Source organism: Pristis pectinata, chromosome 9 (assembly GCF_009764475.1).
Source record: "Pristis pectinata isolate sPriPec2 chromosome 9, sPriPec2.1.pri, whole genome shotgun sequence".
Classification (NCBI taxonomy): domain Eukaryota; kingdom Metazoa; phylum Chordata; class Chondrichthyes; order Rhinopristiformes; family Pristidae; genus Pristis; species Pristis pectinata.
In genome coordinates, this window is record NC_067413.1 from 65,845,198 (window position 1) to 65,870,909 (window position 25,712).

Here is a 25,712-nt window from a genome sequence, read left to right on the forward strand (position 1 = left end):
GATTTTAAGGAGATGAATAGAACAATTATCGAACATAAGAACAAATGTTGTGCACTGAGGATGTAAAATTTGATGGGAAATGTAGAATCAAAGCAATAAAGCAGAAAAGAAGGGTGATGTTTGAGGTCACTAGTATATGTAGTAAGAGATAATTAAGTGCTGGAAACTCTCAGAAAATTCAGATTGAGCCATAACCACAATATAAAGAAAAGCAATGATGAAATCTAATAGACAAGTAGAGTTTTGTTGGGAGATGGTATAATGATACACGATTCCAATTACCATTTTGTCTGTAGTTTTCTCAACAGACAACTGACATAGAAGTTCCATTCTACGGTACAGTCACTACGAAGGTTCATAGAAATAAATGGAAATTCCTTTCAAGTGGTTCTAATTTCTTACCTGACTTTTCTGATAAAGGAAACAACCTTGCCAGGAATAGCTGGATTCTTCCGCAGAAAACAGTGTTCTGCGACTTGGAAAGTCTTCGTAGGAGATCTACAAAATTATTATAGTTAAAATTTAAACAATTACTTACATTAGCAACATATGGTGGAACATTCAGGTAGCAGATTATGGATCAGTGGAATGATGTAGTTCCACGTAGCTTCAGTGCTGTTGTCATAAAATAAAATTGTATAGCTAGTTTAATTTCTTTGCAGCGGATTGTTTTTGCTTGGTTACTTCAAATGACCAGAATTGCATTTCAAGACATGAGAGTTTGGATGATAACAACATGCACTAATACACTGAACTCTAAAGCTCAGACGCAAATACATTACATGTTACGGTGAGGGTACATGAGATCTTTAGAAGATATAATGCAAGACAAATGTGTCACAAGGAAACCAGAATAAATCCGAATTTAACTAATCCAACATAGTGAAGGAAATTATACAGAGAGAAAAAGTCCATTGGAAGTAAACTAACACAAGTTTTAAACAGAATATTTACAAATTTTAATGCAGTTATCTTTAGTCAGTGCGAAGTATTGTCATTGCTTTTAACTTTGGAGATGCCTGAATGAGGCTCATTCCTCAGCCAAATTTAGAAGCGTACAACTCCAACAGCATGGTAAATGAATGATGGCTCCCCATGATCTGAAAAATTTAAAATGAATGATTTGTGCTCGAGCACTGCAAATAATTTAAACTCCATTGATAACAACTTGTATTCTACATAATCTCGAACTCCAAAGTGAGCCATCAGTCACTCAATGTTTGGTTAGTATTTAGTATGGGCTTTTTTTATACAAACTTTATGATGTTTCAGATAGTTCAGGTATGTGCCTGAGAATTTAAAGGTATATAAAAAAAAATTAAAACTTCAGGTGATTTTTTTAAAATAATAGGCAGCAGAATGGACGAAGTGATAACTTCTTGCTGATGAGCAAATACAGAGTCTAAAGGAACCAGCTCAGAAAAAGGATGCAGCACAATTTAGATGCTGTTGTTGAAATATCACTCTTAATAAATATAATTTAAGGGGAGTAGAGTTTTACTTCACAGTTTTATTCATACCAGCTCCAGTGAACTTTCAGGCATAGAAATAATTTTCTACCATGGATATACAGTACCATCTAACTAGAAGCTTTCTGCATAAATTAAGCACTAGAAAATATATACCAACATTTTTGTCTCATTACTTCCTTGGGGGAAAATACTTATTATCAATATTAGCCTGAATATAATGGTCTGAACCTGACAGAATAGATGAAAGACTATGATTAACACTTACTAACTGTGGGATGGTACACAGTTAGTACCATCCACTGTTGGTGCTAAGAAACTACTTTTACAAGGAAACTGCTGTAAAATTCTAATAATCAGGCATACTTAGTACATTATTCCTACTAATATCCCAACATACTTTTAATTTACATTTATAAAAACAGATAGTGTTATAATTTTTTTAGGTGAATCATGCAAGTCTCAAGGAAGTGCAAGAACTGGGGTCCGAGCAAATTTCAAGGGATCATGGTAAACATCACCATGGTGAACCAGATGGTGAACTTTCAGGATAGGTAAATAGTTGGAATACAGATTATTGGAGTTTTACTGTACAGATTGAGGCTGATGCTTGGGAATATACATTTTTTTCAATTCATTTTTCAGAATGTGCATGTCGCTGGCAAAGTTGCCCATCCCTAACTGCTCTTAAGATGGTGGTGGTGAACCACATGATAATCATATAGTGGCAATACATTTTAAGTCAGGATGTGCACATTAGAAAGGAACATAGAACAGTACGGCACAGGAACAATGTTGTGCCGAACCAATTACATTAGTAATACAATGTCCAACTAAAATAATCCCTTCTGCTTACACAATGTCCATGTCCTACCATTCACATTCATGTGCCTACCCAAAAGCTTCTTGAACTCCCCTATTTGCCTCCAACACCATCCCAGGCTGCGTATTCCAGGCACCCTCCACTCTCTGTGGAAAAAAACTTACCTTGCACATCTCCTTTGAACTTTCCCCTTCTCACCTTAAATGCATGCCCTCTGGTATTAGACATTTCAACTCTGGGGAAAAGATACTGGCTGTCTACTCTATCTATGCCTCTCATAATCTTATAAACCTCTATCAGATCTCTCCTCAGCCTCCACCACTCCAGAGAAAACAATCCAAGTCTGTCCAACCCATCCTCATAGCACATGCCCTCTAATCCAGGCAGTATCTTGGTAAACCTCTCCTACACCCTCTCCAAAGCCTTGGCATCCTTCCTATAATGGGGTGACCAGAACTGAATGCAGCTGAACTAAAGTTTTACAAAGCTGCAACATACAGATAACAGTATTCCAATGTACCCAGTGGCCTTATCTTTACTGGTTGTAGAAGTTATAGGTTTAGTGAAAAACTGTAGGGCACTTTATAAATAGTACATACTACAAACGTGGTGTGCCATTAGTGGAGGGAACAAATTTACAATTGTGGATGGAATGTTAATCAAATGAACTGCATTGCCCTGGAGGTGTCAAGCTTCTTGTCCGTTGTTGGAAATGTGTGCATCCAAACAAGTGGATGGTATTCCATTAAGTTCCCGACTTGCACCTTGTAAATGTCAGAAGGGCTTTAGGATGTCAGACTGTGAATCACATGCCTCAGCATACCCAGCTTCTGACCTGCTCTTGTAGCCATAGTGTTAATCTGGCAGGTCAACTGGACTTCAAGATTTCAACTGTGACCCATAGGATGTCAATGATGGGGGAACTCAGCAATGGTAATGCCATTGAATATTTGGGTTTTTTTTTTGGGGGGGGGGGGGGATGTGGTTTGACTTTCTTGTTGCATAATGTTATTAGTGCTTTTGTGGTGCATGTATTCACGTGTTACTTGCCACTTATCAGTTTGCAGTCTAGGTCTTCCTGCACACAGGTATCAACTGTTTCATTTGCGGAGGAGTTGCAAATCTAAACAAACTTTAGCACACAACCTCATTTCTGACCTTATGGTGGAATTTCTTAATGTCAAGCTGAGTGTAATAATATGGCTAAAGTCCAGTGTTTGTGATGGTAGGAATCTCAAAGAGAAAGCTAAGATGATTCATTCACTCAGCACTTCTGGCCAAACATGGTTGCAAAACTTCAGGCATTTAGTACTCATATGTTGAACCCGACGGTAATTAAGGATGATCATGCTCTGTAACCCTTCTCCTCCTGTTATTTATTTAATTATTCACCACCATTCATGATAACATGCCACAAATTTTAGATATTAGGTATATGGGGTTGGTATAGGCAATGATGCCAAGATAAAGGATCAGCTATAATTAAACTGAATGACACTTGGGATTAATGGCCTACTCATGTTTCTGTTCTTAAATTACATTCTTACAGCAGGACTGCAGAGCCTTATCCGAAATTTTTGATTGTGGGATTACTTAGATCATGTCTATTGCCTGCTACTTTCGCCAGCTTGCTTGCACATAGTTCTGCATGACAGCTTAATCAGACTGGCATCTTGACTTTAGGTCTATTTGGTGTTATTTCTGACATGTATTGCTGCACTCTTCATTGAATCAGTGTCAATTCCCTGACTTCACTGCAATGCCAGAATGAGGGACATGCTGAGCTCTGAAGCTGCAGAGGTATACATTTCTGCTGCTGATGGTGATCCTCAGCACTTCATTGGTGGCCAGTTTTAATTTGTTGCAAGTCTTTCCCATTTTGCACAAGTCTTGTGCCAGAGCACAGCTGAGGGTGTTATCAGATTATGAAGATTCAGAGTACAGTGTTATGCTGATAGCAGGCAGATAGCCTGACTCAGAAAAAGTATGCCAAGTTTACCAAGGTGCTAATGAAGTATTAAACAAGTAAATTAAGAGTAGAACACTGATAGAGCGAGAGTGAAAACAAAGGTGGTGTTGAAACACCCAAGGATCATATCCCTGAAGCAAGCAAAATTTATGACAGAATGCTCAAAAAGTGACCACCCCACCCCAGTCAAGAGGCAACTCAGTCTGAGGAACCAAAGAATGATAAGAACAGTTCAATATGCAAAAGAGGAAATGGCGAAACTGCTCAGAGGACTGTTAGTTATCATGAAATATCAATAAGAAAAAGTAGATAGAAGTGTGGAATCAACTAAAGCGCAAGAGAAAGCAAGATCGACTTTGTTGTATGTAAATTTCTTAATAAATCTTGTTTATAACCAATGCCCATATCAGTTTGTTATTTTCACAAACAAGTCTTGCAAGCGAATGTAAGTTAGATCTTCAAAGTGAAACAAAACTATAAATTGGCAAATTTTATATTACAATGGACAGAAGCATCTACCACATCCATTCAAAGGCAGCTGCAGTAAACAGAACATAGCAGAAGGAAAACAGCTTCCAAGAATTTGAGTAAAACTATGACAAACATCTTTGTTAAGTATTAGTCCTTTGTAACACTAACAAATTTCTACAGATGTACTATTGAAAGCATCCTGACTAGTTGCATCATGGTCTCATACAGCAATTTTAATGCAGAGGAACACAAAATGCTGCAGAGAGTGGTGGACTCTGCCCAATACATTACAGGCACATCCCTCCCCACCAATGGTAGTATCTACAGGAGGTACTGCCTCAAGGCAGCAATCTCCAACATCAAAAATCCCCACCATCCAGGCCATGCCATCTTTTTGCAGCTACCAACAGGCAGGTGGTACAGAAGCCTGAAGTCCCACACCACCAGGTTCGGTTCTTGACCCAACCAGCAAAACCATAAATCACTACAATTTAGCAACACTATGACCACTTTGCACTAAAATTGACTTTTTGTTCTAATTGTGTTCTTTCTTGTAAAAGTTGCATATAATTTTTTTGTGAATGCTGCTTATATGATGCTATGTTTCTGTGTCACTGCTGCAAATAAGTTTTTCATTGCACCTGTGCATACATGTACTTGTGCATATGACAATAAACTCTGACTTTGTTGTATGTAAATTTCTTAATAAATCTTATTTATAACCAATGCCCATATTGGTTTGTTATTTTCACAAACAAGTCTTGCAAGTGAATTTAAGTTAGATCTTCAAAGTGAAACAAAGCTATAAACTGGCAAATTTTATACTGTAATGGACAGAAGCATCTACCACATCCATCAGTCAAGTGCATTCTATGCATTCACTACCCGCTGCTTCTTCCAGGGTTATTCACATAGAGCATTGAGGGGGGAGAGTACATGGTAATCAGAATGTAGTTCCCTTGCCCATAAATAACCTGATACCATGAGACTTCATGGTCTCTAGAGTCAACATCAAGGGCTCCCAAAGCTACTCTCTCCTGCGTGCACTACTGTCCTGTCCTCTCTGATGGGATAAGACATATTCATGCATTGTGATGGAGGTGTAAGACAAGTTGTCAGTAAAGGTACGATTTTGAGAATGCTACATAAACTTCAGGCTATGGCTTGATTAGCCTGACAGCATTCCCAATTTAGACAGCTAGGAGTCTGTGAGAAGGGCTTTCCAACCAACTTTGATTTGTTCAGATTTAGCAGCACAGTTGATAACCAGATGGTTTCTGGGTTTTTTTTGGTAAATGTAGCAGGTATGGAACAACTGATTGGCTTGCTGGGCCATTTCAGAGAGCTTTTATGAGTGAACTGCATTGCTGCAGGTCTGGAGTCACATCGACCAGATGGGGCAAGGATGACGGATCTCCATGTTTGAAAGACAGTGAATTTAAATGTGTTTAGAGCAACAATCTAGTAGCTTTGTGCCATTATTACTAATGCCGAGAAAGTTCTTTTACAAAATAAATCATGAAAAACAACTCCATGTTGACCCAATTTGCAAGAGTCAGGACAGGACCAATTAATTTGTGCTCACTTACCATTGCACATTCTTAACAAGTAGTTTTTTCCAGCGGAGTAAAATGTTGCCTAAAAGCAAATAACGGTTGTTACTACAACAACTTTAAGAAGCTGACTTCACAAACCCACCCAACATATTTATTTTGCTCATTCTCTTTCCACATAGACTTGATGAGCTAAATGGCCTCCTGTGTTAGCTTTCATAGGAATCCCATCAATGCCATTCCCAAACCAATTTCCCTGTAACCTATTCTCTCTCACTGGGGGCAATTTAAATTAACCAACATACCAATCAGCACATCACTGGGATGTGGGAGGAAACCCAAGCAGCAAGGGAAACCCATGTGGTCAGGGGAAGAATGTGTCAAGTCCACACAGACAAGGGAAACCAGATGTGCACCCAGATTACTGGAGCTGAGGCAGCAGTACTGTCCACAGTACCATTATGCCATCTGTTTTTCTGGTATTTAGAATCCAAAAATGCAGGTGTGTGGCATTTTCTCAGACCTCAGCCTTTGGCAAAGAAAAACAGATAGAAAAATCAAAAACAATCCAGTGGTTATGTGCCTTTATTTATCTTCTTCATTGGGAAAGTCATGAACTTGACTACATGCAATTTTAAAAGCCATCATAATAAAAACAGAAAACACTGAAAATATTCAGCTGGTCAGGCCTAAATTCTGTATCTCTACCCACAGATACATTTTAGGCCAAAGACCTTTCAGCAGAACTGAAACATTAACTCTGTTTCTCTTCCCACAGACAGGGCCTGACGCACTGAATATTTCAAGCATTTTGTGTTTTTAGGTTAGATTTCCTGCAGCTACAGTTCTTTTTTGATTTTAATTTAGAAGTTACTAATTTTTGATTGGTGAAGAGGAAGGCACGATTGATTCAAAATATTTGTTTCATTCAACTCCCAACAATTTTGTTGACACTTTTTTTTTAAACAATATTGGGATAACTAATAAAGGGTATACTTTCATGATCACAATTCCTGATGACACACTACTGAACATTTAATTTGTCCCGTAGGTAATTTACCAAAAATTATGAATTCAGTGTTAAATTAGACTTGTCAGTATAGATATAATATAACAAATATACAAAAAGTTCAAAGCTTCTTAATTATGGCTATAAGCAGTTTCCATTCAAATAGGATAGATATCTGCACAATTAACTATACTCTGCAATTGTCTAACAAAATTCACATTGAAACTCCTATCATATGGTGACCATCTCTTCTTCCTCATTCACCACAAAATAAGCTAGAAACACCAGGTCAACCAAGACACTTTTCCTAATCAATTCCCACTTAATCTTTAAAAGAACAATTATTCTAAAAATTATTTCACCTCTCTTTGAAAATGTACATTTTCCTGCCATCTTCATTGTATTGGCCATTTGGAACAGTTTCAAGGTAGTATACCACAGGACAGACAATAACACCTTGTGTACTTTGGGAGAATGTGAAAAATAGCTTCCAAATACTAACACAAATATACTTGGCAAAGTGGATTTGAAATAGTATACTATGTACATTTTCCTCATATGCTGTGTTTTCTTTTCACTTTATTTTTGCTATAGTCCTGATGTAAATTTAGTATTCATCATCTTTCAAGAGGATAATTTTATCCAATTCTGCAACATTACTGGTTCAACAAGTGCAATACTGCGGGATTACGAGAATACTGATTGAACAACGTAACATGATTCTATACATTCTCTAAATAAATATACATCTTTTTTTTAAAAAAGTCAGTCGTATAAAAGGACAAAAGCTCCTCAGTGTGGTTCAGTGAGGAAATGCATCTTCTGGCAAGTATAAAGTCAAATCCGAGTCAAATAACCTTAGCAGGAAACACTCTCACTTATATTAATCTTTTAATGTTAACAATGACAAAAGCAGCATCTTTTCACTACATCTCAAAGAGTTCATAGCTATCAATCCATTTACACTTCTGCCACTCTTCTGACACTCTTGCTTATCCCATTAACACTTGCATTGTCATACTTTTGTTATTTGATCTCTACTGCTTTCCATCCCATCACAGATACTTTTACTCTGCTCCATTTCTTTTCTGTTCTTCATTTAAAAACAAACTGTGTATCCCTACGTTTTCTTACTTCAGATAAAAGCTTGTTTATCCAAATTGTTAACTGTTTTACTCTTTCCAGATGCTGCCTGACTTGTATTTCAGGTGACTTTGGAACCAAAACCTTAAACATTCATGACTGAGTCTCCTATGAAAGGAATAGGCCATCTTGCAACTGTTAATGCCAATGAAATAAAGTTATAATCTTTAGCACTGGTAAGAAGAATACAGTAAATTTTGCTATGGGGAAGTATGATCATTTTATTGCAAATAGCAAACTAGTTTTAGTTAAAATTGAGGTTTCTGTATAACATCATTTGTATTGTGCATCTATTTCCCTTTTTTTTGCACTTCATTCCAATCTTTGGCCAAAGCCATGAAAGCAAATAAACTCATTTCAGGTACCTGGCATTCTGCAATAGCAATAATTTTAGGAAGTACCTCATTGTTGCTCCATGCCTATAACTCCAAAGGTTACCTGAATTTTATTTCACTCATTAAAACAAAGACTTAGAAATTGATTCATGAAACATAAATTCACTGTGTTAAATTATCTGTTTATTGTAAATTGTCTATTTCTTTTGAACAATTAATTCAATCATTACTTACAGATTTCCAAGTTCCAACATTTTTTTCTACGAAAGTGAATATTCTGTCACATTGATCAAGAGGAAGGCAATCAAGAACATCACCAAGCAGTAAGAAGGGTGTTGTTGCAGAGCAGATGCCTACACATGCACAAGTTATGAGATTATTACATGAAAACATACTTGTAGCTTTAATAATATGCTATTAAATATTGATGTTACAGTCACTAATGTTTTCCACCAATAAATTAAATACTTAAGTAACTTAAACCTTTGGTCACTTTAATAAGGGCAAAAAAAGTTGATATGTTAAGCAATTAACAAGCCTTGAAGTGGGTAAAATGTTTTTTTTTGAGTAGAGAATTCTCTCCCCTTATGATGGAATAAAGAAAATGTTTTTAATAATTATAAATAAAAACACCAACTTTCTGCAAAAACACTAACTTTTCATCTTTGTAGAAGGACTGATGTGGCAATAAATGCAGGACGAATGCAAGCTTGATGAACAGCACATCATGTTTAAACTAGGCATAGTTACAGTCTTCCAGACTTAATATTCAACAATGTCGGAGTCTGTTGGTGGTGCTCGATGGACTAAGTCATACCTTGGCTTTGGTCCAGGCACTTTTCAATCTACCATTTAGCACCCTTTTACAATACTGGCACAAGTTTAATTTTGATCTTTAACTGTTAAAATGACCACCAGATCGAAAGCCTCTGCTAATGGTAAAGGTATTGGAGACCAACCTACTTTGAAAGCTATTTCTAATCTGGATAGAAAGTTCGATCGGAGCTTTGCCGAATTGAAGTCTATCTTAAAAGACTTGAAGACAAGCAAAATACTCTTATCCAGGAAAATGCCAAACAAATGCAACTAATTGCTGAACTCAACCAAGCTGGTAAAGAGAGAGATCCCAAACTCCCTTCACTTGAAAAAGCCTTAATTATGACCAAGCAAAACCTGGAAAAGCAACAACAGAGGATCATCGACCTGGAAGGACGCAGCAGGAGGAAAAATTTAAGAATCATCAATTTTCCAGAGAACACCAAGACTGGTAACCCTACGGAATTCTTTTCTAATCTTTTGGTCGATGTGTTTGGTTCCTAAATGTTCTCTGTTCAGCCCATTCTGGATAGGGCTCACAGAGCATTAAGATCTAAACCTGCTCCGGATTAAAAACCTCGGCCAGTAATACCGAGATTCCATTATGTCAGCATCAAGGAACTCCTGATTTGTACCGCTCGTAGACGTGGAATGATTCAATTTAAACAATGGAAGTTTCGAATAGTTGAAGATTACATCCCAGAAGTTACGAAAGAAAGGCTGACCTGCAAACCAATTATGGCTCGTCTCTATCAAAGCAATTATCATCCTGCATTATTATTCCCAGCAAGGTTAAGAATTTCATTACCTGTTAAATCTCGTAAATTGTTTAAATCCGTCCAAGAGGCTGAGGAATTTCTTTTGAATTAGCTTTTAATTTTAGAAGCTAAGAAATGTGGAAGAGACACAGTTTTTCCTTTGATTTACTACCTACTTGCTTTATTATCCAATTAATTTTTAGATTTAAGCCTCTCTTTTTTTCTTCTTTTAATATGTTTAATGTTTTGTTTTAATAATAATTAAGAATTTAACAAAATGACTGATCGTTTGCTTTCTTTTCCAAATAATTATTAAACTGTATTTTTTAATTGTCGGCCATTAACACCCTTTGGCTCCGTTTCAATCTCACAACTATGTTGTTAGTTTGATATCTCTGTTTGGATTATGTTGTTCATTTTTAGACAAAATATGGTTGGTTTACATACATTTCAATTTGGACTACTGCCACCAATAGAACTGGGGTTAGTTCAATTAGAGGGTAGCTTTCTGGCTGCCTATTGGCCAGTTTTCGGGCTGTTGGGGGAGGGGGGTGGGGTTGTTTTTAGGTTTTTCTTCTGGGCTAAACTACAAATTTTTCTAAATTGTCGTCACATCCGTTTCCTCTTTGAATTTTTTTTTATCTCTTCCTGTTGGTAGACTCGGATATACTAAGATTAACCCTTTACATAACCATATGTTTTTTAATCTGTTAAAATGGATAAGACTATTAATTTTATTTAACGGAATGTTAACAGCTTAAATAATCCGCTTAAGCGCAAGAAGATTTTTAAAGTTTTTCATAGACTAAATGCTCAGATTATTTTCGTTCAGGAGACTCACATCAGGAAGAACGATAATCAACGCTTTTTTTTAAAAAAGATTTTGGAGGGGTCAACAGTTCCATTCAAATTCACAAGCAAAGGTGAAAGGAGTTTATTTTTTTTATATATAGACTCCTCAATTTCATTTGTTCACCATGAGACAACATCAGACCCAAATGGTAGATTTTTATTAATTACTGGTCTGCTTCGTAAACATTAACCATAACAGCTTTTTTATTATGCAACCAATGTAGATCACCCTGAATTTTTTTTTAAACATCTGTCTGCATTTTTTCCTAATTTAAATGAATACACTGTGATTATGGGTGGAGACTTCAACTGTTGTCTAAACCCTTTGATGGATAGATGTGTCAAATCCTGCACTTCCAAACAAATCCTCTGTCTTTATTAATTCCTTTTTAGTTGAATCCAGAATTTTAGATGTTTGGAAGTTTCTACACCCATACGATAAAGAATTTTCATTCTTTTCTCATGTCCACATAACTACTCGAGGATTAATTACTTTTTTTTATTGATGCTAGATTAGCTCCACTTACTATGGACTGCAATTACGATGCAATTGCCATCTCTGATCATGCACCATTGACTTTATCAATTACCAGATGTATCCTTTGATGTCAGACAATGACGATTTAACCCTTACAAGACTCAGATTTCGTCCAATTTATTAAAGAACAGATTTCATTTTTCTTTTTAACTAATTTTACTGAAGAAATCTCCAGTGGGATAATATGGGATACTTTTAAAGCATATATCCGTGATCAAATTATTTCATATTCCGCTGGATTGAGAAAATGAACTAATAACGAAATACGTATATTGGCTGACAAGATTAAAGAAATTGATAAAAAATATTCTGATACTCCGAATCTGGAGCTTTTTAAAAAGAGAACAGAACTCCAATTACAACATAGTTTATTATTAACATCTTCAATTGAAAATCTACTACTTAAAAACAAAAATCAATTTTATATACATGGTGACAAATCCAGTAAATTATTGACCAACCAATTGAAAGCTACTTTATCTAAACATCAGATTAATAAAATTCGTAAACCAGATGGAACCTACACGGTAGATCATGTTCAAATCAACAAATCCTTGCAAGAATTTTACTCTTCTTTATACCAATCAGAATCCCCTGGGGATCCTACATTAATGTATGAATTTTTAAAAGATCTGAAGATTCCCTAACTATCTTTAAATGAATGTTCTACATTAAATGCTCCCATTTCAGAGGAAGAGATAAAGGAAGTAATATTTACAATGAACTCGGGTAAAGTACCCGGCCCTGACTGATATGCAGCTGAATTTTTTAAAATCCTTTTCTGATATTCTTGTTCCCCGGTTAGCCAAAATTTTTTAAAGATGCCCTATCAGTGGGTAAACTACCACAATCTTTCTATGAAGCAACTATCTCTTTAATTCTCAAAAAGGATAAAGATCCCACTGATTGTGCATCTTATAGACTTATTTCTTTATTAAATGTAGATTCAAAAATATTTTCCAAAATATTGGCCTTTAGACTGGAAAAGGTTCTTCCACAAATTATCTCTGAAGACCAGACAGGATTTATTCAGAATCACTATTTACATTTTAATATTAGGAGATTAATGAATATTATATATACCCCTTCATCCCAAATTCCAGAATGTGTTGTTTCATGTGATGCTGAAAAGGCATTTGACAGAGTCGAATGGGAATATCGATTCACTACACTTCAAAAATTTAACTTTAGCCCTAAATGTATATCTGCAATTAAAATGATTTATTATACACCTATGGCTTCAATACTTACTAATAATCAAAGATCTCCTTTGTTTAGGCTTTTTCAAGGAACTAGACAAGGTTGCCTATTAAGCCCTTTATTATTTGATATTGCTTTAGAACCCTTGGCTATTGCACTCCAGGACTCTTCAATTGTATGTGGCATTACTCACGGACAGAAGATTCATAAGATCTCTCTCTACACAGATGATCTGTTACTTTATATGTCTAATCCAGACGAATCTATTCCCACAGTAGTATCACTACTAGATCAGTTTAGTGTTTTTTCTGGCTATAGATTAAATCTTAATAAGAACAAACTTTTTCCATTGAATATGCAAACCCCAATTTATAGGCAATTACCTTTTAGATTGGTAACTATTTTATGTATTTACGTATTAAAATTACCAAGAAACATAAGGACTTAATTAAAGCTAATCTATTGCCTTTAATTGACCACATTAAACAATTATTTACTAAGTGGTCTCCACTGTCTTTATCATTGGTAGGCCGAATTAATGCGATTAAGATGAATATTTTACCAAAATTTTTATATTTATTTCAAGCGATTCCAACTTCTGTCCCGAAATCTTTTTTTCACACTATTGATTCTAAAATTCTTTCATATATTTGGCAGAATAAAAATCCAAGGTTAAGTAAGAAATATCTACAAAAACTAAAAAATGACGGTGGTATGGCCTTGCCTAACTTTAGATTATATTATTGGGCATGCAGCGGCTAGCTACACTACTATAGAATAAAGACGCGGAGTCTGTTGCTTGGAGTCAAGTCGATTGCTCGACAGGGGCGCGGTGCACCTTTTAATACCGAAACTCTTCCTGCGCTGACATCACGTGTGGGTCACTTGACTTTCCCGTGCGCGGGGTTTCCTAGCCAAACAATGGAAAAGAAGGAGGGCCCCGCGCCATCTTGGGTCGGGGCCTCCGACGAAGCTCGCGATCTTGGGAGCCGGTTCGATACCAGTAAAGTGAGCCGCCACACAACCGCCCCCCAGAACCAGAGATACCAGAATTAAATAAACTATGACTTGGGTGGCCCGCCTCTGCGTCGCGCTCGCTGGACCACTACCGGTTGGTCCAGGTCTAAATGAGCCGGCTTCAGCCGGTCAATTGTAAAAACCTCCTCGCGTCCCCCAATGTCCAGCACAAACATAGACCCATTGTTCTTGACGACCCGGAATGGCCCTTCGTACAGCCGCTGCAGCGGTGTTCGGTGCGTGCCCCTCCTGACAAAGACAAACTTACAGTCTCGGAGGGACATCAGCAGACCGCAGGCCGGAGGTGAATTGAGCTCCCGTCTGAGGTGATATGGGCCGGGACACTGAAACGGGCCACCCAAGTTGACAAAAGGGCCCATGCACAGGATTGGGTGGAGGTGTCCGCGAGGGGAATGGCTTCAGGCCAGCGGGTAAAGCAGTTGACAATCATGAGGAGGTACCACACTCCTCGGGAGACTGGGGGAGGACCGACAAGGTCGACATGGTCGAACCTCCGGCGGGTAGGTTGAAAGTCCTGCAGAGGGGCCTTGACATGCTGCTGTACTTTTGAGGTTTGGCAGTGTGTGCAGGACCAGGCCCATTCGGAAACCTGTTTATGCAGGCCATGCCAGAAGGACTTGTCGGACACCACCCAGACAGTAGTCCGGATGGATGGGTGTGCCAGGCCGTGGATGGAATCAAACACCCGTCGACGCCAGGCAGCTGGAATGATGGGGGCAGGGTTTACCAGTGGAGATATCGCAGAGCAGGGTGCGCTCGCCGGGGCCTACCAGTAGGTCTTGCAGTTGCAGGCCCGAGACTACGGTGCGATAGCTGGGCATCTCCATGTCCGTTTGTTGTGCCTCCACCAAGGCGCCGAAATCCACCCCCAGGACAAAACTTGGATGGTGGGCCGTGAAAGTGCATCCGCAACCACATTCTTTTTCCTGGACAGATGGCGGACGTCAGTGGTGTGCTCTGAGATGTACGACAAGTGCCATCTGAGACCTTGTTGAAAGCGAAGGTCAATGGCTTGTGGTCGGTGAAAGCTGTAAACGGCCTGCCGTCCAAGAAGTATCGGAAGTGTCTGATGGCCAGGTACAATACCAACAGCTCGCGGTCGAAGGCGCTCTATTTGAGCTCTGGTGGTCGAAGGTGTCTGCTGAAGAACGCCAGCGGTTGCCAACGCCCTTCGATGAGCTGCTCTAGAACACCTCCGACCACTGTGCTGGAGGTGTTGACCGTGAGGGCAGTCGGGACGTCCATACGAGGATGCACCAATGTAACCGCGTCCGCCAAGGCCTGCTTGGTTTTGACGAACGCAGTGTCAGCCTCCTCCGACCAAACAATGTCCTTGCTTCCACCCGACAGGAGAGCAAACAACGGGCGCATGATGCGGGCCATTGATGGTATGAACCAGTGATAAAAGTTTACCATACCGAGAAATTCCTGCAGGCCCTTGATGGAGGTGGGCCTGCCGAAGTGGCGGATAGCGTCAACCTTTGCAGGCAGGGGCGAGGCGCCGTGTTTGTCGATCCGATGGCCCAGGAAATCAATTGTCTCAAGCCCAGACTGGCATTTGGCTGGGTTGATGGTCAGGCCGAAATCCCTCAGGCGAGAACCAAGTTGGCGGAGGTGCGTGAGATGTTCCTGGCGGCTGCTGCTGGCGATCAAGATGTCGCCAAGGTATATTTAGATGAAGACAAGGTCGTGCCCGATTGCATCCATCAGTCGTTGGAAGGACTGAGCAGCGTTCTTGAGGCCAAAGGGTATCCGGACAAATTCAAAGAGGCCGAAAGGTGTGATCAGCGCCGTCTTTGGAATATCGTCCGGATACACCGGGATCTGGTGATAGCCGTGGACGAGGTTGACCTTCAAAAAAATGTACTGCCCGTGCAAGTTGGCAGCGAAGTCCTGAATACGCAGCACGGGGTACCAGTCCGGGGTAGTTATGTCGCTCAGGCGTCGGTAATCGCCACAGGGTTGCCAGCCTCCAGCTGCCTTGGGGACTATGTGTAGCGGAGAGTCCCATGGGCTGTCCGACTTGCGGATGATCCCCAACTCCTCCATCTTCCTGAATTCCTCCTTCGCGAGGCGGAGCTTGTCCAGGGGTAGCTGTTGGGCGTGGGCGTGGAGGGGTGGGCCCTGGGTGAGGAATGTGATGCTGGACGCCGTGCTTGGGCAAGGTGGTGGAGAACTGGGGCGTTAGTATGGACAGGAACCCTGCCAGGACCGTGGCGAACTTGTTGGTCGACATGGTGACCGAGTTGAGGTGTGGGGTCAGTAGCTTGGCCTCACCCAACAAGAACGTTTGGAAGGTCCTGGCATGTACCACACGCTTACCCTGCAGGTCAACCAGCAGACTGTTGGCGCGAAGGAAATCTGCCCCGAGGAGTGGTTGCACAACAGCGGCCAGCGTGAATGTCCAGGTAAAGTTGCTGGTGCCAAACTGGAGTTGCACCGAATTGGTGCCAAAGGTCCGGATGGCGCTGCTGTTGGCGGCTCTGAGGGCGGGTCCTGGTGTGCATTCACGAGACTCGTGGCTGTTGGGAGGCATGACGCTGACCTCGGCCCCAGTATCTACCAGGAAACGACGGCCGGAACGCCTGTCCCACACATGCAGGAGGCTATCTGGGTGGCCAGCCGCCGTAGCCATCAGCTACCATATGATGTCAAAGGACATCAGCACGGGCAGCCACCTTCTGGGGGTCGCTGAAGTCGGCATCCACCAGGAGCAGGTGGATGTCGTCGGGTAACTGCTCTAGAAAGGCCGGCTCGAACATCAGGCAGGGTTTGTGGCTGTCTGCCAGAGCCAACATCTCATTGAGTACAGAGGGGGTCTGTCACCCAACCCATCGAGATGGAGGAGGCGGGAGACACATTCACATCGGGAAAGGCCGAAAGTCTCAAGAAGGAGGGTCTTGAACTTATCATACTTCTCCTCCTCCAGGGGCACCTGGATGAAGTCCTCAACCTGGGCTGCGGTGTCTTGGTCGAGGGCACTCACCATGTAGTATTACTTGGTGTCATCCCTGGTGATCTGGCAAATCTGGAACTGGGCCTCGGCCTGGTCGAACCAGACACGTGGCTGGAGGGTCCAAAAGGTGGGTAGTTTAAGGGTTACTGCCTGTACCTCTTGTTGCGCAGACATCGTGGGTCCAAAAACGTTTGGGTCTGTCGGGGTCACCAATGTAGCGGCTAGTTACACTACTACAGAATAAAGACATGGAGTCTGTTGCTTGGAGTCAGAAGTTGATTGCTCGACAGGAGCGCGGTGCGCCTTTTAATACCGAAACTCTTCCCGCGCTTCAGTTCCTGTGCTGACGTCACGCGCGGGTCACCTGACCTTCCCGCGCGCGGGCTTTCCTTGCCCAACTATGGAGAAGGAGGAGGGCCCTGCGCCATCTTGGGTCGGGGCCTCCGACGACACTCGCGATCTCGGGAGCCAGTTCGATACCGGTAAGGTGAGTCGCCACAGGCAATTAATATCAGATATTTAATTTTTTGGATACAAGATTTAGATGTAATTCAATGCCCCAAATGGGTACACCTCAAGCACCAATCAGTACTTGAATTTTCATTAGTTTCTATTTTAGGAGCTTCACTCCCTTTTGCACTTACCAAATTAAGTAAATATATGATTAACCCAATTGTTAAACATGCAATATGAATATGGTTTCGATTTCATAAATTTTTTGGATTGAATAAATTCAACTTGTCAAGTCCCATTCAATCTAATTTTTTCTTTCATCCATCCAGAGTTGACTCAGCTTTTTCCATATGGAAAAGGGAATAGTATATTTTCGTGATCTATTCATTGACAACTGTTTTTCATCTTTTGAACAATTGTCTAACAAGTACAATTTGCCCAGATCACACTTTTCTCGTTATTTGCAGATCAGAAATTTTTTAAAAGCTACTATACCCTCTTTTCCGACACCTTATAAAATTGAAACTACAGAAAAAATTTGAGGTCTTAATCCTTATCAGAAGGGCTTGATAGCAATAATCTATGATTTAATTATGAAAATACGTCCAGAATCACTGGACAAAATTAAGAATGAATAGGAAAGCGAACTCCAGATATCTATACCTACAGAGACTTGGAAGAAAATTCTTCATTTAGTGAAAACATCTTCAATGTGTGCCAGACACTTGTTGATACAGTTTAAGGTAGTTCACAGGACCCATATGTCCAAAGATAAGTTAGCTCGTTTTTATCACCACATAAATCCTATATGTGATCGATGTAAATCAAATGTGGCTTCTTTGACACATATGGTTTGGTCCTGCCCTCTTTTGGAAAAATATTGGAAAGATATTTTTAACATTATTTCAAATGTATTGAAGGTTAATTTACAACCTCACCCGATCATTGCAATTTTTGGATTACCAAGGAGAGTCTGGCCATTTATCTGCTTCCACTAACCGTATGATTGCTTTTGTTACATTAATGGCCAAACAATCTATTTTGCTTAAATGGAAGGATCCAATACCCCCTACTACTCTTCAATGGTTCTCTCAAACTATATCAGGTTTAAACTTGGAGAAAACTAGGAGTGGTACTGTTGATCCTTCACTTAAATTTGAAGATAATTGGAGTCCATTTATTCAATATTTTCACATGATGTAGATCCCCTTTCAATAACTTTCCAACTTAGAGGAACGGAACTGACGACATAATATTGCTTTGTTTCTGAGAAATTTTAGTCCAGCCTTTTTTTTTTCCTTTTTTTTTGTTTATTTAAAATTTTTCTGTTTAGTTTATATTGTTTATAATTTTTCTTACTGATTTGGGTTTTTTTTTTCCTTTTTTTAAATTTATATAATAAACCTTTTTCTTTCCTTTTTTTTTATATTATATTCATTTACTAAGAGATCGTTGGATCTACAGTTTATTTTATATCTTATTGTTCTTTATGATTATCTATGCCATGATTGTTATCCAGATCTCTTTGTATTATATGTACAAACATTGATGCTATATATTAACCTGTATTAATGTGAAAACTAATAAAAAGATTGAAAAAGAAAGAACAATTCTACCAGAATAAAATTTTGTTCCCTTGCTCATCTCATTAAGTCTTGTACCCAGCATTATAATCACTTTCATCATTTAGTTTCTCCTGTCATGATTCCTCCTCTTATCACAGATCCCTTTTCCTCTCTCAAATTTTTCTGCATCTTAAAACCCATTTCTGACATTTCCTAGTTCTGATGAAAACTCATTTACCCAAAATATTTTCTGTTCCTCTATGGATGTTGCCTAATCTGCTAAATATTTTGTGATACACTAACAAATTGTTCATGGCACTGCTCGTATGCAACCTTAGTTCTGGATCATGATAACAACGCTAATATGATAATCAGATTTAAGGCACCAGGCCATAGTTATACCTGGCCCACAACTAATGCATATTAAATGCAAACTTTTTCTTAAAAAAAATTATTCACAGACATAAGGGTTTCACTGGCAAAACCAACCCAACATACTCCTAATAGACCTTCAGAAGCCAGAGGTGAGACACCTCCTTAAACTGTTCCAGTCCTTCTGGAGAAGGAACTCTCAAAACAGTTATTGCCTAGCATGTCTGGCACAAATGGTACTTGACACTTTTCAGTCCATGCCTGGACATTGTCAGAGTCCTGATGCATGCATGCATGTAGACACGGCTGCTTCATCTTGTGAGGATTTGGAAATGGAGCTGAATCACAGATAACTAGTTACAGTACATGTTCTGTACAATAAAGTACACTTCTATTTCTTAATCACACCTACAAGGGAGCAATGAATGCAGTCTTTTGTGCAATCATCTTTACATTCACAGGTTCTTATATAGCAAAAATAATGAATACAAAGCATTCTGCATCTTTCATACATAATGGATAATTTCAACGTTGCACAATAAAATAAATCTTCTATCACTAAATATCAACTTATACAAATCCACAATGATATTTATTAAATTAAAAATGAATTGTGGAAATCTGTGTTCTGGTGTCCAAGAAAGCCACTGGTAACTGAAAAATGCTAACTCAAAGTATTATGAACTCTGAAAATCTGAACATGTTCCAAAGCAGCAAGATTTTGAGTAAATTACATTTGCACAATTAGACTTTGCTCTGTAATTACTCCAACTACCCAATGTTGGAAAGTACGCTTAACTGTCACCTGATTATCAATGGCAAATATCATAATATTCTTGATTATAGGCTAAAATATTTTAACAAAACTGCAAAATGCCACAGATTAATTTAGACAACAGTGCTCAATTTGAATGTTTTCTTGAATATGCAATTACCTTCATTCACTCCATTAATGCTGAGGGAGATAATAGACAAGAAATCTTCACATTCGCCTTGTTCTAACTAAAAAGAGAAAAGAACTTTCAAAAACAAAGTTATCAAAAGTCTCTGTACCGTACACTAGTAATTTATTTGTTTGGAGGCATAAATTTGATTATTCCCCATTAAATTTATCTGAGAAACCCATTCTACAAACAAGTCTTTCTCCCTAGAATTCAAGCTGATTGAAATCATGCCAAATATGCAACAAGACTTTGTTCAAAAGAATTTCAAGAATTCAATTGAATAAATGAATGTAATTAATGACAAAAAGGTGAGCAGTTATAGAGGAAAAGGGCAAAGTCCCTGAGATGAATTGACAATTTTTCTACCAAAGACCTCTTACCAGCATCACATTTTAAACAAAAAGACAGATAGAACTATCTGCTGTTTGAACATGAGTGACTGCTGCCTCTAGCAATATTTGTCTTTGACAGTACATTGAGAAAGAAATTTACAAAAAACTCTTTGCAACAATTGATATAACCTGGAATGTTTAACCAAATGATTCAAAGTAATTGAGACTCTCAGGGACCGTGGCTAGTCATTAAGCACCCAAAAGATGAAGTCCCAGGCGATGAAATAATTATAAATCTTGGACGTAATATCACATTTCCCTACAACCAGTGAAATTTCATTGAAGTGATACTATTAATGGAACTCTCGATTGGTTGGGAACCTTCATCTTTCAGTAACTTACTGCTAAAAACAAACATCATTTACAAACAAACAGTTCTAAATAAAGATCTATATGGGGTATTGATCTTGTCATGGAACCCACAAAAACCAAAAGGAGACATATTTAAAAGAGACTATTTAGGAAATGTAAAATTTTAGTACACATTCACCTCTGTAAGTACACACACTTCCATTTGAACTATCTCAATCAAAATATCAAATATTTGGATACATGACAAGTTTACTAGAGAAAAAAAAAACAAGATTCTGGAGGAACTCAGCAGGCCAGGCAGCAGCCGTGGAGAGAAACAGACAGTTAACATTTCGAGTCAGGACCCTTGGCGAAAACATAACCGTCTATTTTTCTCCACAGATCCTGCCTGGCCTGCTGAGTTCCCCCAGAATCTTCTTGTTTTTTTTAATCTGGATTCCAGTATCTGCAGTCCTTTGTTTCTCTAAGTTTACTAGCTATCCTTGAATAATGATTCCGATTGCAAACATGGTTGATAAACCAAGATTTGTTGATGGCAGCTTCAATTTCTTCCTGTTCCAGTATTCACAGAGATCAAGTTTCATTCCTTTCCATTTTCCTTTCCCAATTTCTATGATTATTACTGTGTTGTATTCTTAAACTTGTCCAGCCCCATTAGATTTGGGGCTGCTGAATAAGTTATTCTTCTGTTACGGTCCTTCTAGGTTTGATGCATTTTTATGCAGTGAATACTAATACACAGTGAAGAAATGCAACAATGATTCTAAAGTTAGCGCTGCTGCCTAATAATTCCATGGTGCCAGGTTTGATCCTGCTTTCCGTGTGGAGTTTGCACACTCTACCCATGACTACAGGGGTTTCCACACGGTGCTCCAGTTTCCTTTGACATCCCAAGATATACTAAAGGGTTAATTGGCTAGTGTAAATATCCTTAGTGTAAAGTGCCACAAGGAGCCTGCCTGGACCTGATAGGCCAAGTGGCCACCTCCTGTGTTGTAATATACAAGTAATGCAAGTGGTTATAATTACACATGCATGTATACCACTGCATTTATTTTCAAACCACATTCATGCAATATAATGACAATACACTTGGATTGTTCAGCCTGTTAACAACTAGCATTTCCTAGCCAATGCATATAATATTGGCTAAAGTTGTAAAAACATTGCCACATTTAATTGCTACTTACAATTTTTTCTTCTAGAATACCTCTGAATGCCTGATCCAGTGTTGTTTTCTTTTCTGTTTCACTACATATAGAAACAAATAACAATTCTGAACATGTCATTTCAAATAATCATAGAAAAGGCATAGATACATGACGATTTAAATATAAAAAATTGAAAAAAGTGTTTATTTACTTTCTCCCACCAACCCAACCCCCCCCCCAAAACCATAAATTTCAGGAGAGCAAACATTATTCTGTATCTCAAATTTTTGGGTAGTGACTTGCGAATTCTGAAAGGGTATATTTGTGTAACCCAAACGGTCTTAGTGCAGGGGTCACATCTACTTACCCTCCACTCAACTGGCTGAAGATAAGAATTAGTGGTCTGATATTTTTACTCTTCAAAGCTTCTTTTGTACAAACCTAGTGAAGTAAAAGTAAACTAGTTAGTAATCTGTACTGTTATTGTTTTTACCTGTACTGCATCAATGCACTCTATACTAACTCAATGGAACTGCACTGTGTTGACCTGTACGATCAGTATGCAAGACAAGTTTTTCACTGTACCTCAGTACAAGTGAACATAATAAACCAATACCAATTCTATCAATGTGTTACAAGCTTAGTTTTCAGTATTGCTCTACTTGAGTTAAGTCTTAACAAAATTGTGTTTGCACTAGCAAAAGCACAATCTTTCTGTTGTGCAATTCCACATACACGAAGTTTGCTCCAGTCTCCTGCACAAACTAACAGGTTCAAGACTGAACCATGGACTCCAATTAAAATGAAGTAAATATGCAACCACTTGGGACTAACTCAGCAATTGTACAAAGACACAATTTTTAAGAACAAATTTATGCTGGAGTAAGTAAAGAAGACAAAAGCTTCGAAATAATTGAAGAACAAGGAAAAACTGTTCTTTCAAGTGTTAAAAGCAAGCTTTCTATTAATGTAAAAAAAATTTCCTCTACACCTCATTTACTATATCCTCCACTCATGATGATCAATGGTCCAGATGAATCAGCTAGAAAATTAAAGTTAAGTGTTTTGTGAAGATTCTACACATTCACAATTTAAACATGGCACATGCTGGGTAGGGAGGATGAAAAACCAAGACAGTATATGTATCCACTGAAATCGAGACTTGAGTACAAAAACCTAGAGTGGCATTCTAAGTGAATTCAGATAGAGTACTGCATTTTTGGAGGCTCAGTCATTCAGGTAAGAGGTTAGATAAGAGAATTCATCTTTAGGTTGAACTGTCAACACACAAACAAGCTCTCAATGTGACTGTATTTGTTGATCATAACTTAACTTGGCTTCACACAGAAGTGAACCATCATTTCAGTGACTTAAGTATAGGAGAGTAGGTCAGTTACTAAGACAGTTGAAAAACTGAGCATGATCTGGTTTATTTCCTGCAATGTCAACTATCTCCATGTATTCTCTTCATACTTTCTCCTTTCCAGCAATATTTCACATGCCTAAAGATTCATGCAAAAACTGACTGGTTTTCTACAGTCTCAAATCTAATGTGATATTTGTTTTCACATTTCTACTGATTTCAAATGGGCGGTACAACACAAATTTGAAAATGTTTGGACGTTCATCTCTTTGCAGGATCCCGTTGTGTACATCTGGCTGTTGCACACGTGCTCACTATAAAATTCAACACAAATGGATACCAGTTACAGACAATGTCAGGGGTCTAAGTTACATTGAGGGACATGGAAAGTACAGCATTGAAACAGGATTTTCTCATTCGAAGAACTCAGTATTAATATTTAAACTCCATACATTTCCTTTCATTCCATCACATCAGCCTTCCAGCATTTCCCTTCTCATGTATTTACCTAATTTTGTTTTGAAGGCTTCTAACCAAATTCCCACAACATAACATTCAATGTTATGAATTTCCACATTTTAACAAGTTTTTTTTTGCTTATTGCCCTGTTAGATTTTAACTATCTTGTATTTAAAGCCCCTAGTTTCAGATACTCCCCACATTAACCTTGTCCAGCTGATAATCCAATAATAAAAGACTCCTTCTAAGTATGCCTTTTCTAAAATAAATTGGTCAATCATGACTCACTAATGTATTCTCCAAATTCCAGTTCCATCCATGTAAATCCTTGTTTTAGCAAAGAATCTTGTTCTACTTTTAGAGTAGATTGTACTAGCTTTGAATTCCATACCTTTAAAACACATTCCCAAGTCAGTTACATTTTACATTACTTTGTTGACCTACAATTCTAAGTTTTAATGACAATCTGTTTACTTCCATCCCTAAACACTTTTAAGCTGTTGTCTCTATTCAACTGAATACCGCAACCCACGTCCCTTCCTGCAGCTTTCCAAATGCAGACTTGCACTGTGCCCCAAGTGCATCAGGCACCATACCTCATACTTTGCCAAAATCTATTTGATGGAATTCTCTTCCCTTCTTACAAGTTATTTGCTAGATCTTGGTTATACCCCAAAGCATGCTCTCTTAAATAAATAATTAAGTCTGTTTTAACACGACAAAGCATTGCAAGATTAACAGTGTTTGGAAAACTTTGAGGTTTCACTTCACACTTTAGCTAAAGCTCATTCTAATTTTTGAGAAAGGCTTACAGAAATAATCTACATCAATTTTTCAGTGTAATACTGAGGAAGTATAGCACTATCAGAGAAACATCTTTTGTGCGAATAGAGGTTTTCAACTACATATCCTCTGAAATTCACCTGAAGTAACCAATTACACCTATTGAAGACTAAGTGAGCTTTGTTCATCAACCAATCACTTATCGCTAAACAAAGGGCCTTGCCTATAACCACACCGCCTCCTGAAAACAAAGTGCAATGAAAATACCTATTCAATGAACACGGATCCGACCGGGTCTCGTTATAAGTAAAAACACGAACGGTCGGGAGGCCGGCAGTGCAGGAGTTACTGAAATTACTGCCGCGTCGGGGGTCGGCGATGACAACTGCCCGTCACGGCCCCAGAGATCCCCCTTTATCTCCCAGGGCCTCCACCCCCGCTGCAATAACCCACTGGCCGCGCAGCACCGACAACAGACAACCCAAAGCCGGCTCCTTACACTGAACTTCTGCCGCGCCTCGTTGAACTGGAACATGCCGGGAGACATTTTGACCGGAAGCACCGCGCGATGCTGGTCGGGAACCAGGATATCGAAGCAAACGCGCCCCCTTTCTGTGGCTGGCATCAATAAGCCAGCGCAGGGACACCCCTCCCCGCACTTCCATCAGCAAACTGTGCCCCAGCCTGATGTCCAAGTTCACCCTACATTGTGATCCTCAACTTGAAGCGATTTACAGCCTACCAAAGAGCGCAGGATTACATAGGTTTACACTACAGACACCAACGTAACAAATAGTAATCAAACACAATGTAGGACTGTTACAGTTTTCAACATGAAACAGATACCACTTTAAAACAGCGCAAGATTACAAGGTCCCTGCACTATGTAAAAAGCACGGAGAGTAGTGTGATGAACAGTTTCATTTGCCTGGATGGGTGAACTTGTAAGAACTCCGAGAAGCTTGACACCAGACAAAGTAACATTTCA

The 25,712-nt window shown here is 39.0% G+C and overlaps 1 protein-coding gene across 2 annotated transcripts in view; it reads right to left on the minus strand.

The window, feature by feature from the left end:
* The window catches only part of thoc1 (THO complex 1), a 63,180-nt gene extending 37,888 nt beyond the window's left edge, over positions 1 to 25,292 (minus strand). Inside the window, exons 1-7 of one of the 2 annotated variants that reach the window (XM_052022981.1) lie at positions 25,224 to 25,292; positions 22,487 to 22,560; positions 22,159 to 22,219; positions 20,256 to 20,322; positions 9,007 to 9,125; positions 6,322 to 6,370; positions 403 to 498 (exon numbers count right to left, since the gene is read on the minus strand). In XM_052022981.1, the coding sequence (XP_051878941.1) occupies positions 403 to 498; positions 6,322 to 6,370; positions 9,007 to 9,125; positions 20,256 to 20,322; positions 22,159 to 22,219; positions 22,487 to 22,560; positions 25,224 to 25,271 (514 nt within the window). In that variant the 5' untranslated portion in view covers positions 25,272 to 25,292. The remainder of the gene's footprint in view (positions 1 to 402; positions 499 to 6,321; positions 6,371 to 9,006; positions 9,126 to 20,255; positions 20,323 to 22,158; positions 22,220 to 22,486; positions 22,561 to 25,223) is intronic. The other variant, XM_052022982.1, reaches the window with a different exon arrangement.
* Between the last annotated feature and the right edge of the window lie 420 nt (positions 25,293 to 25,712).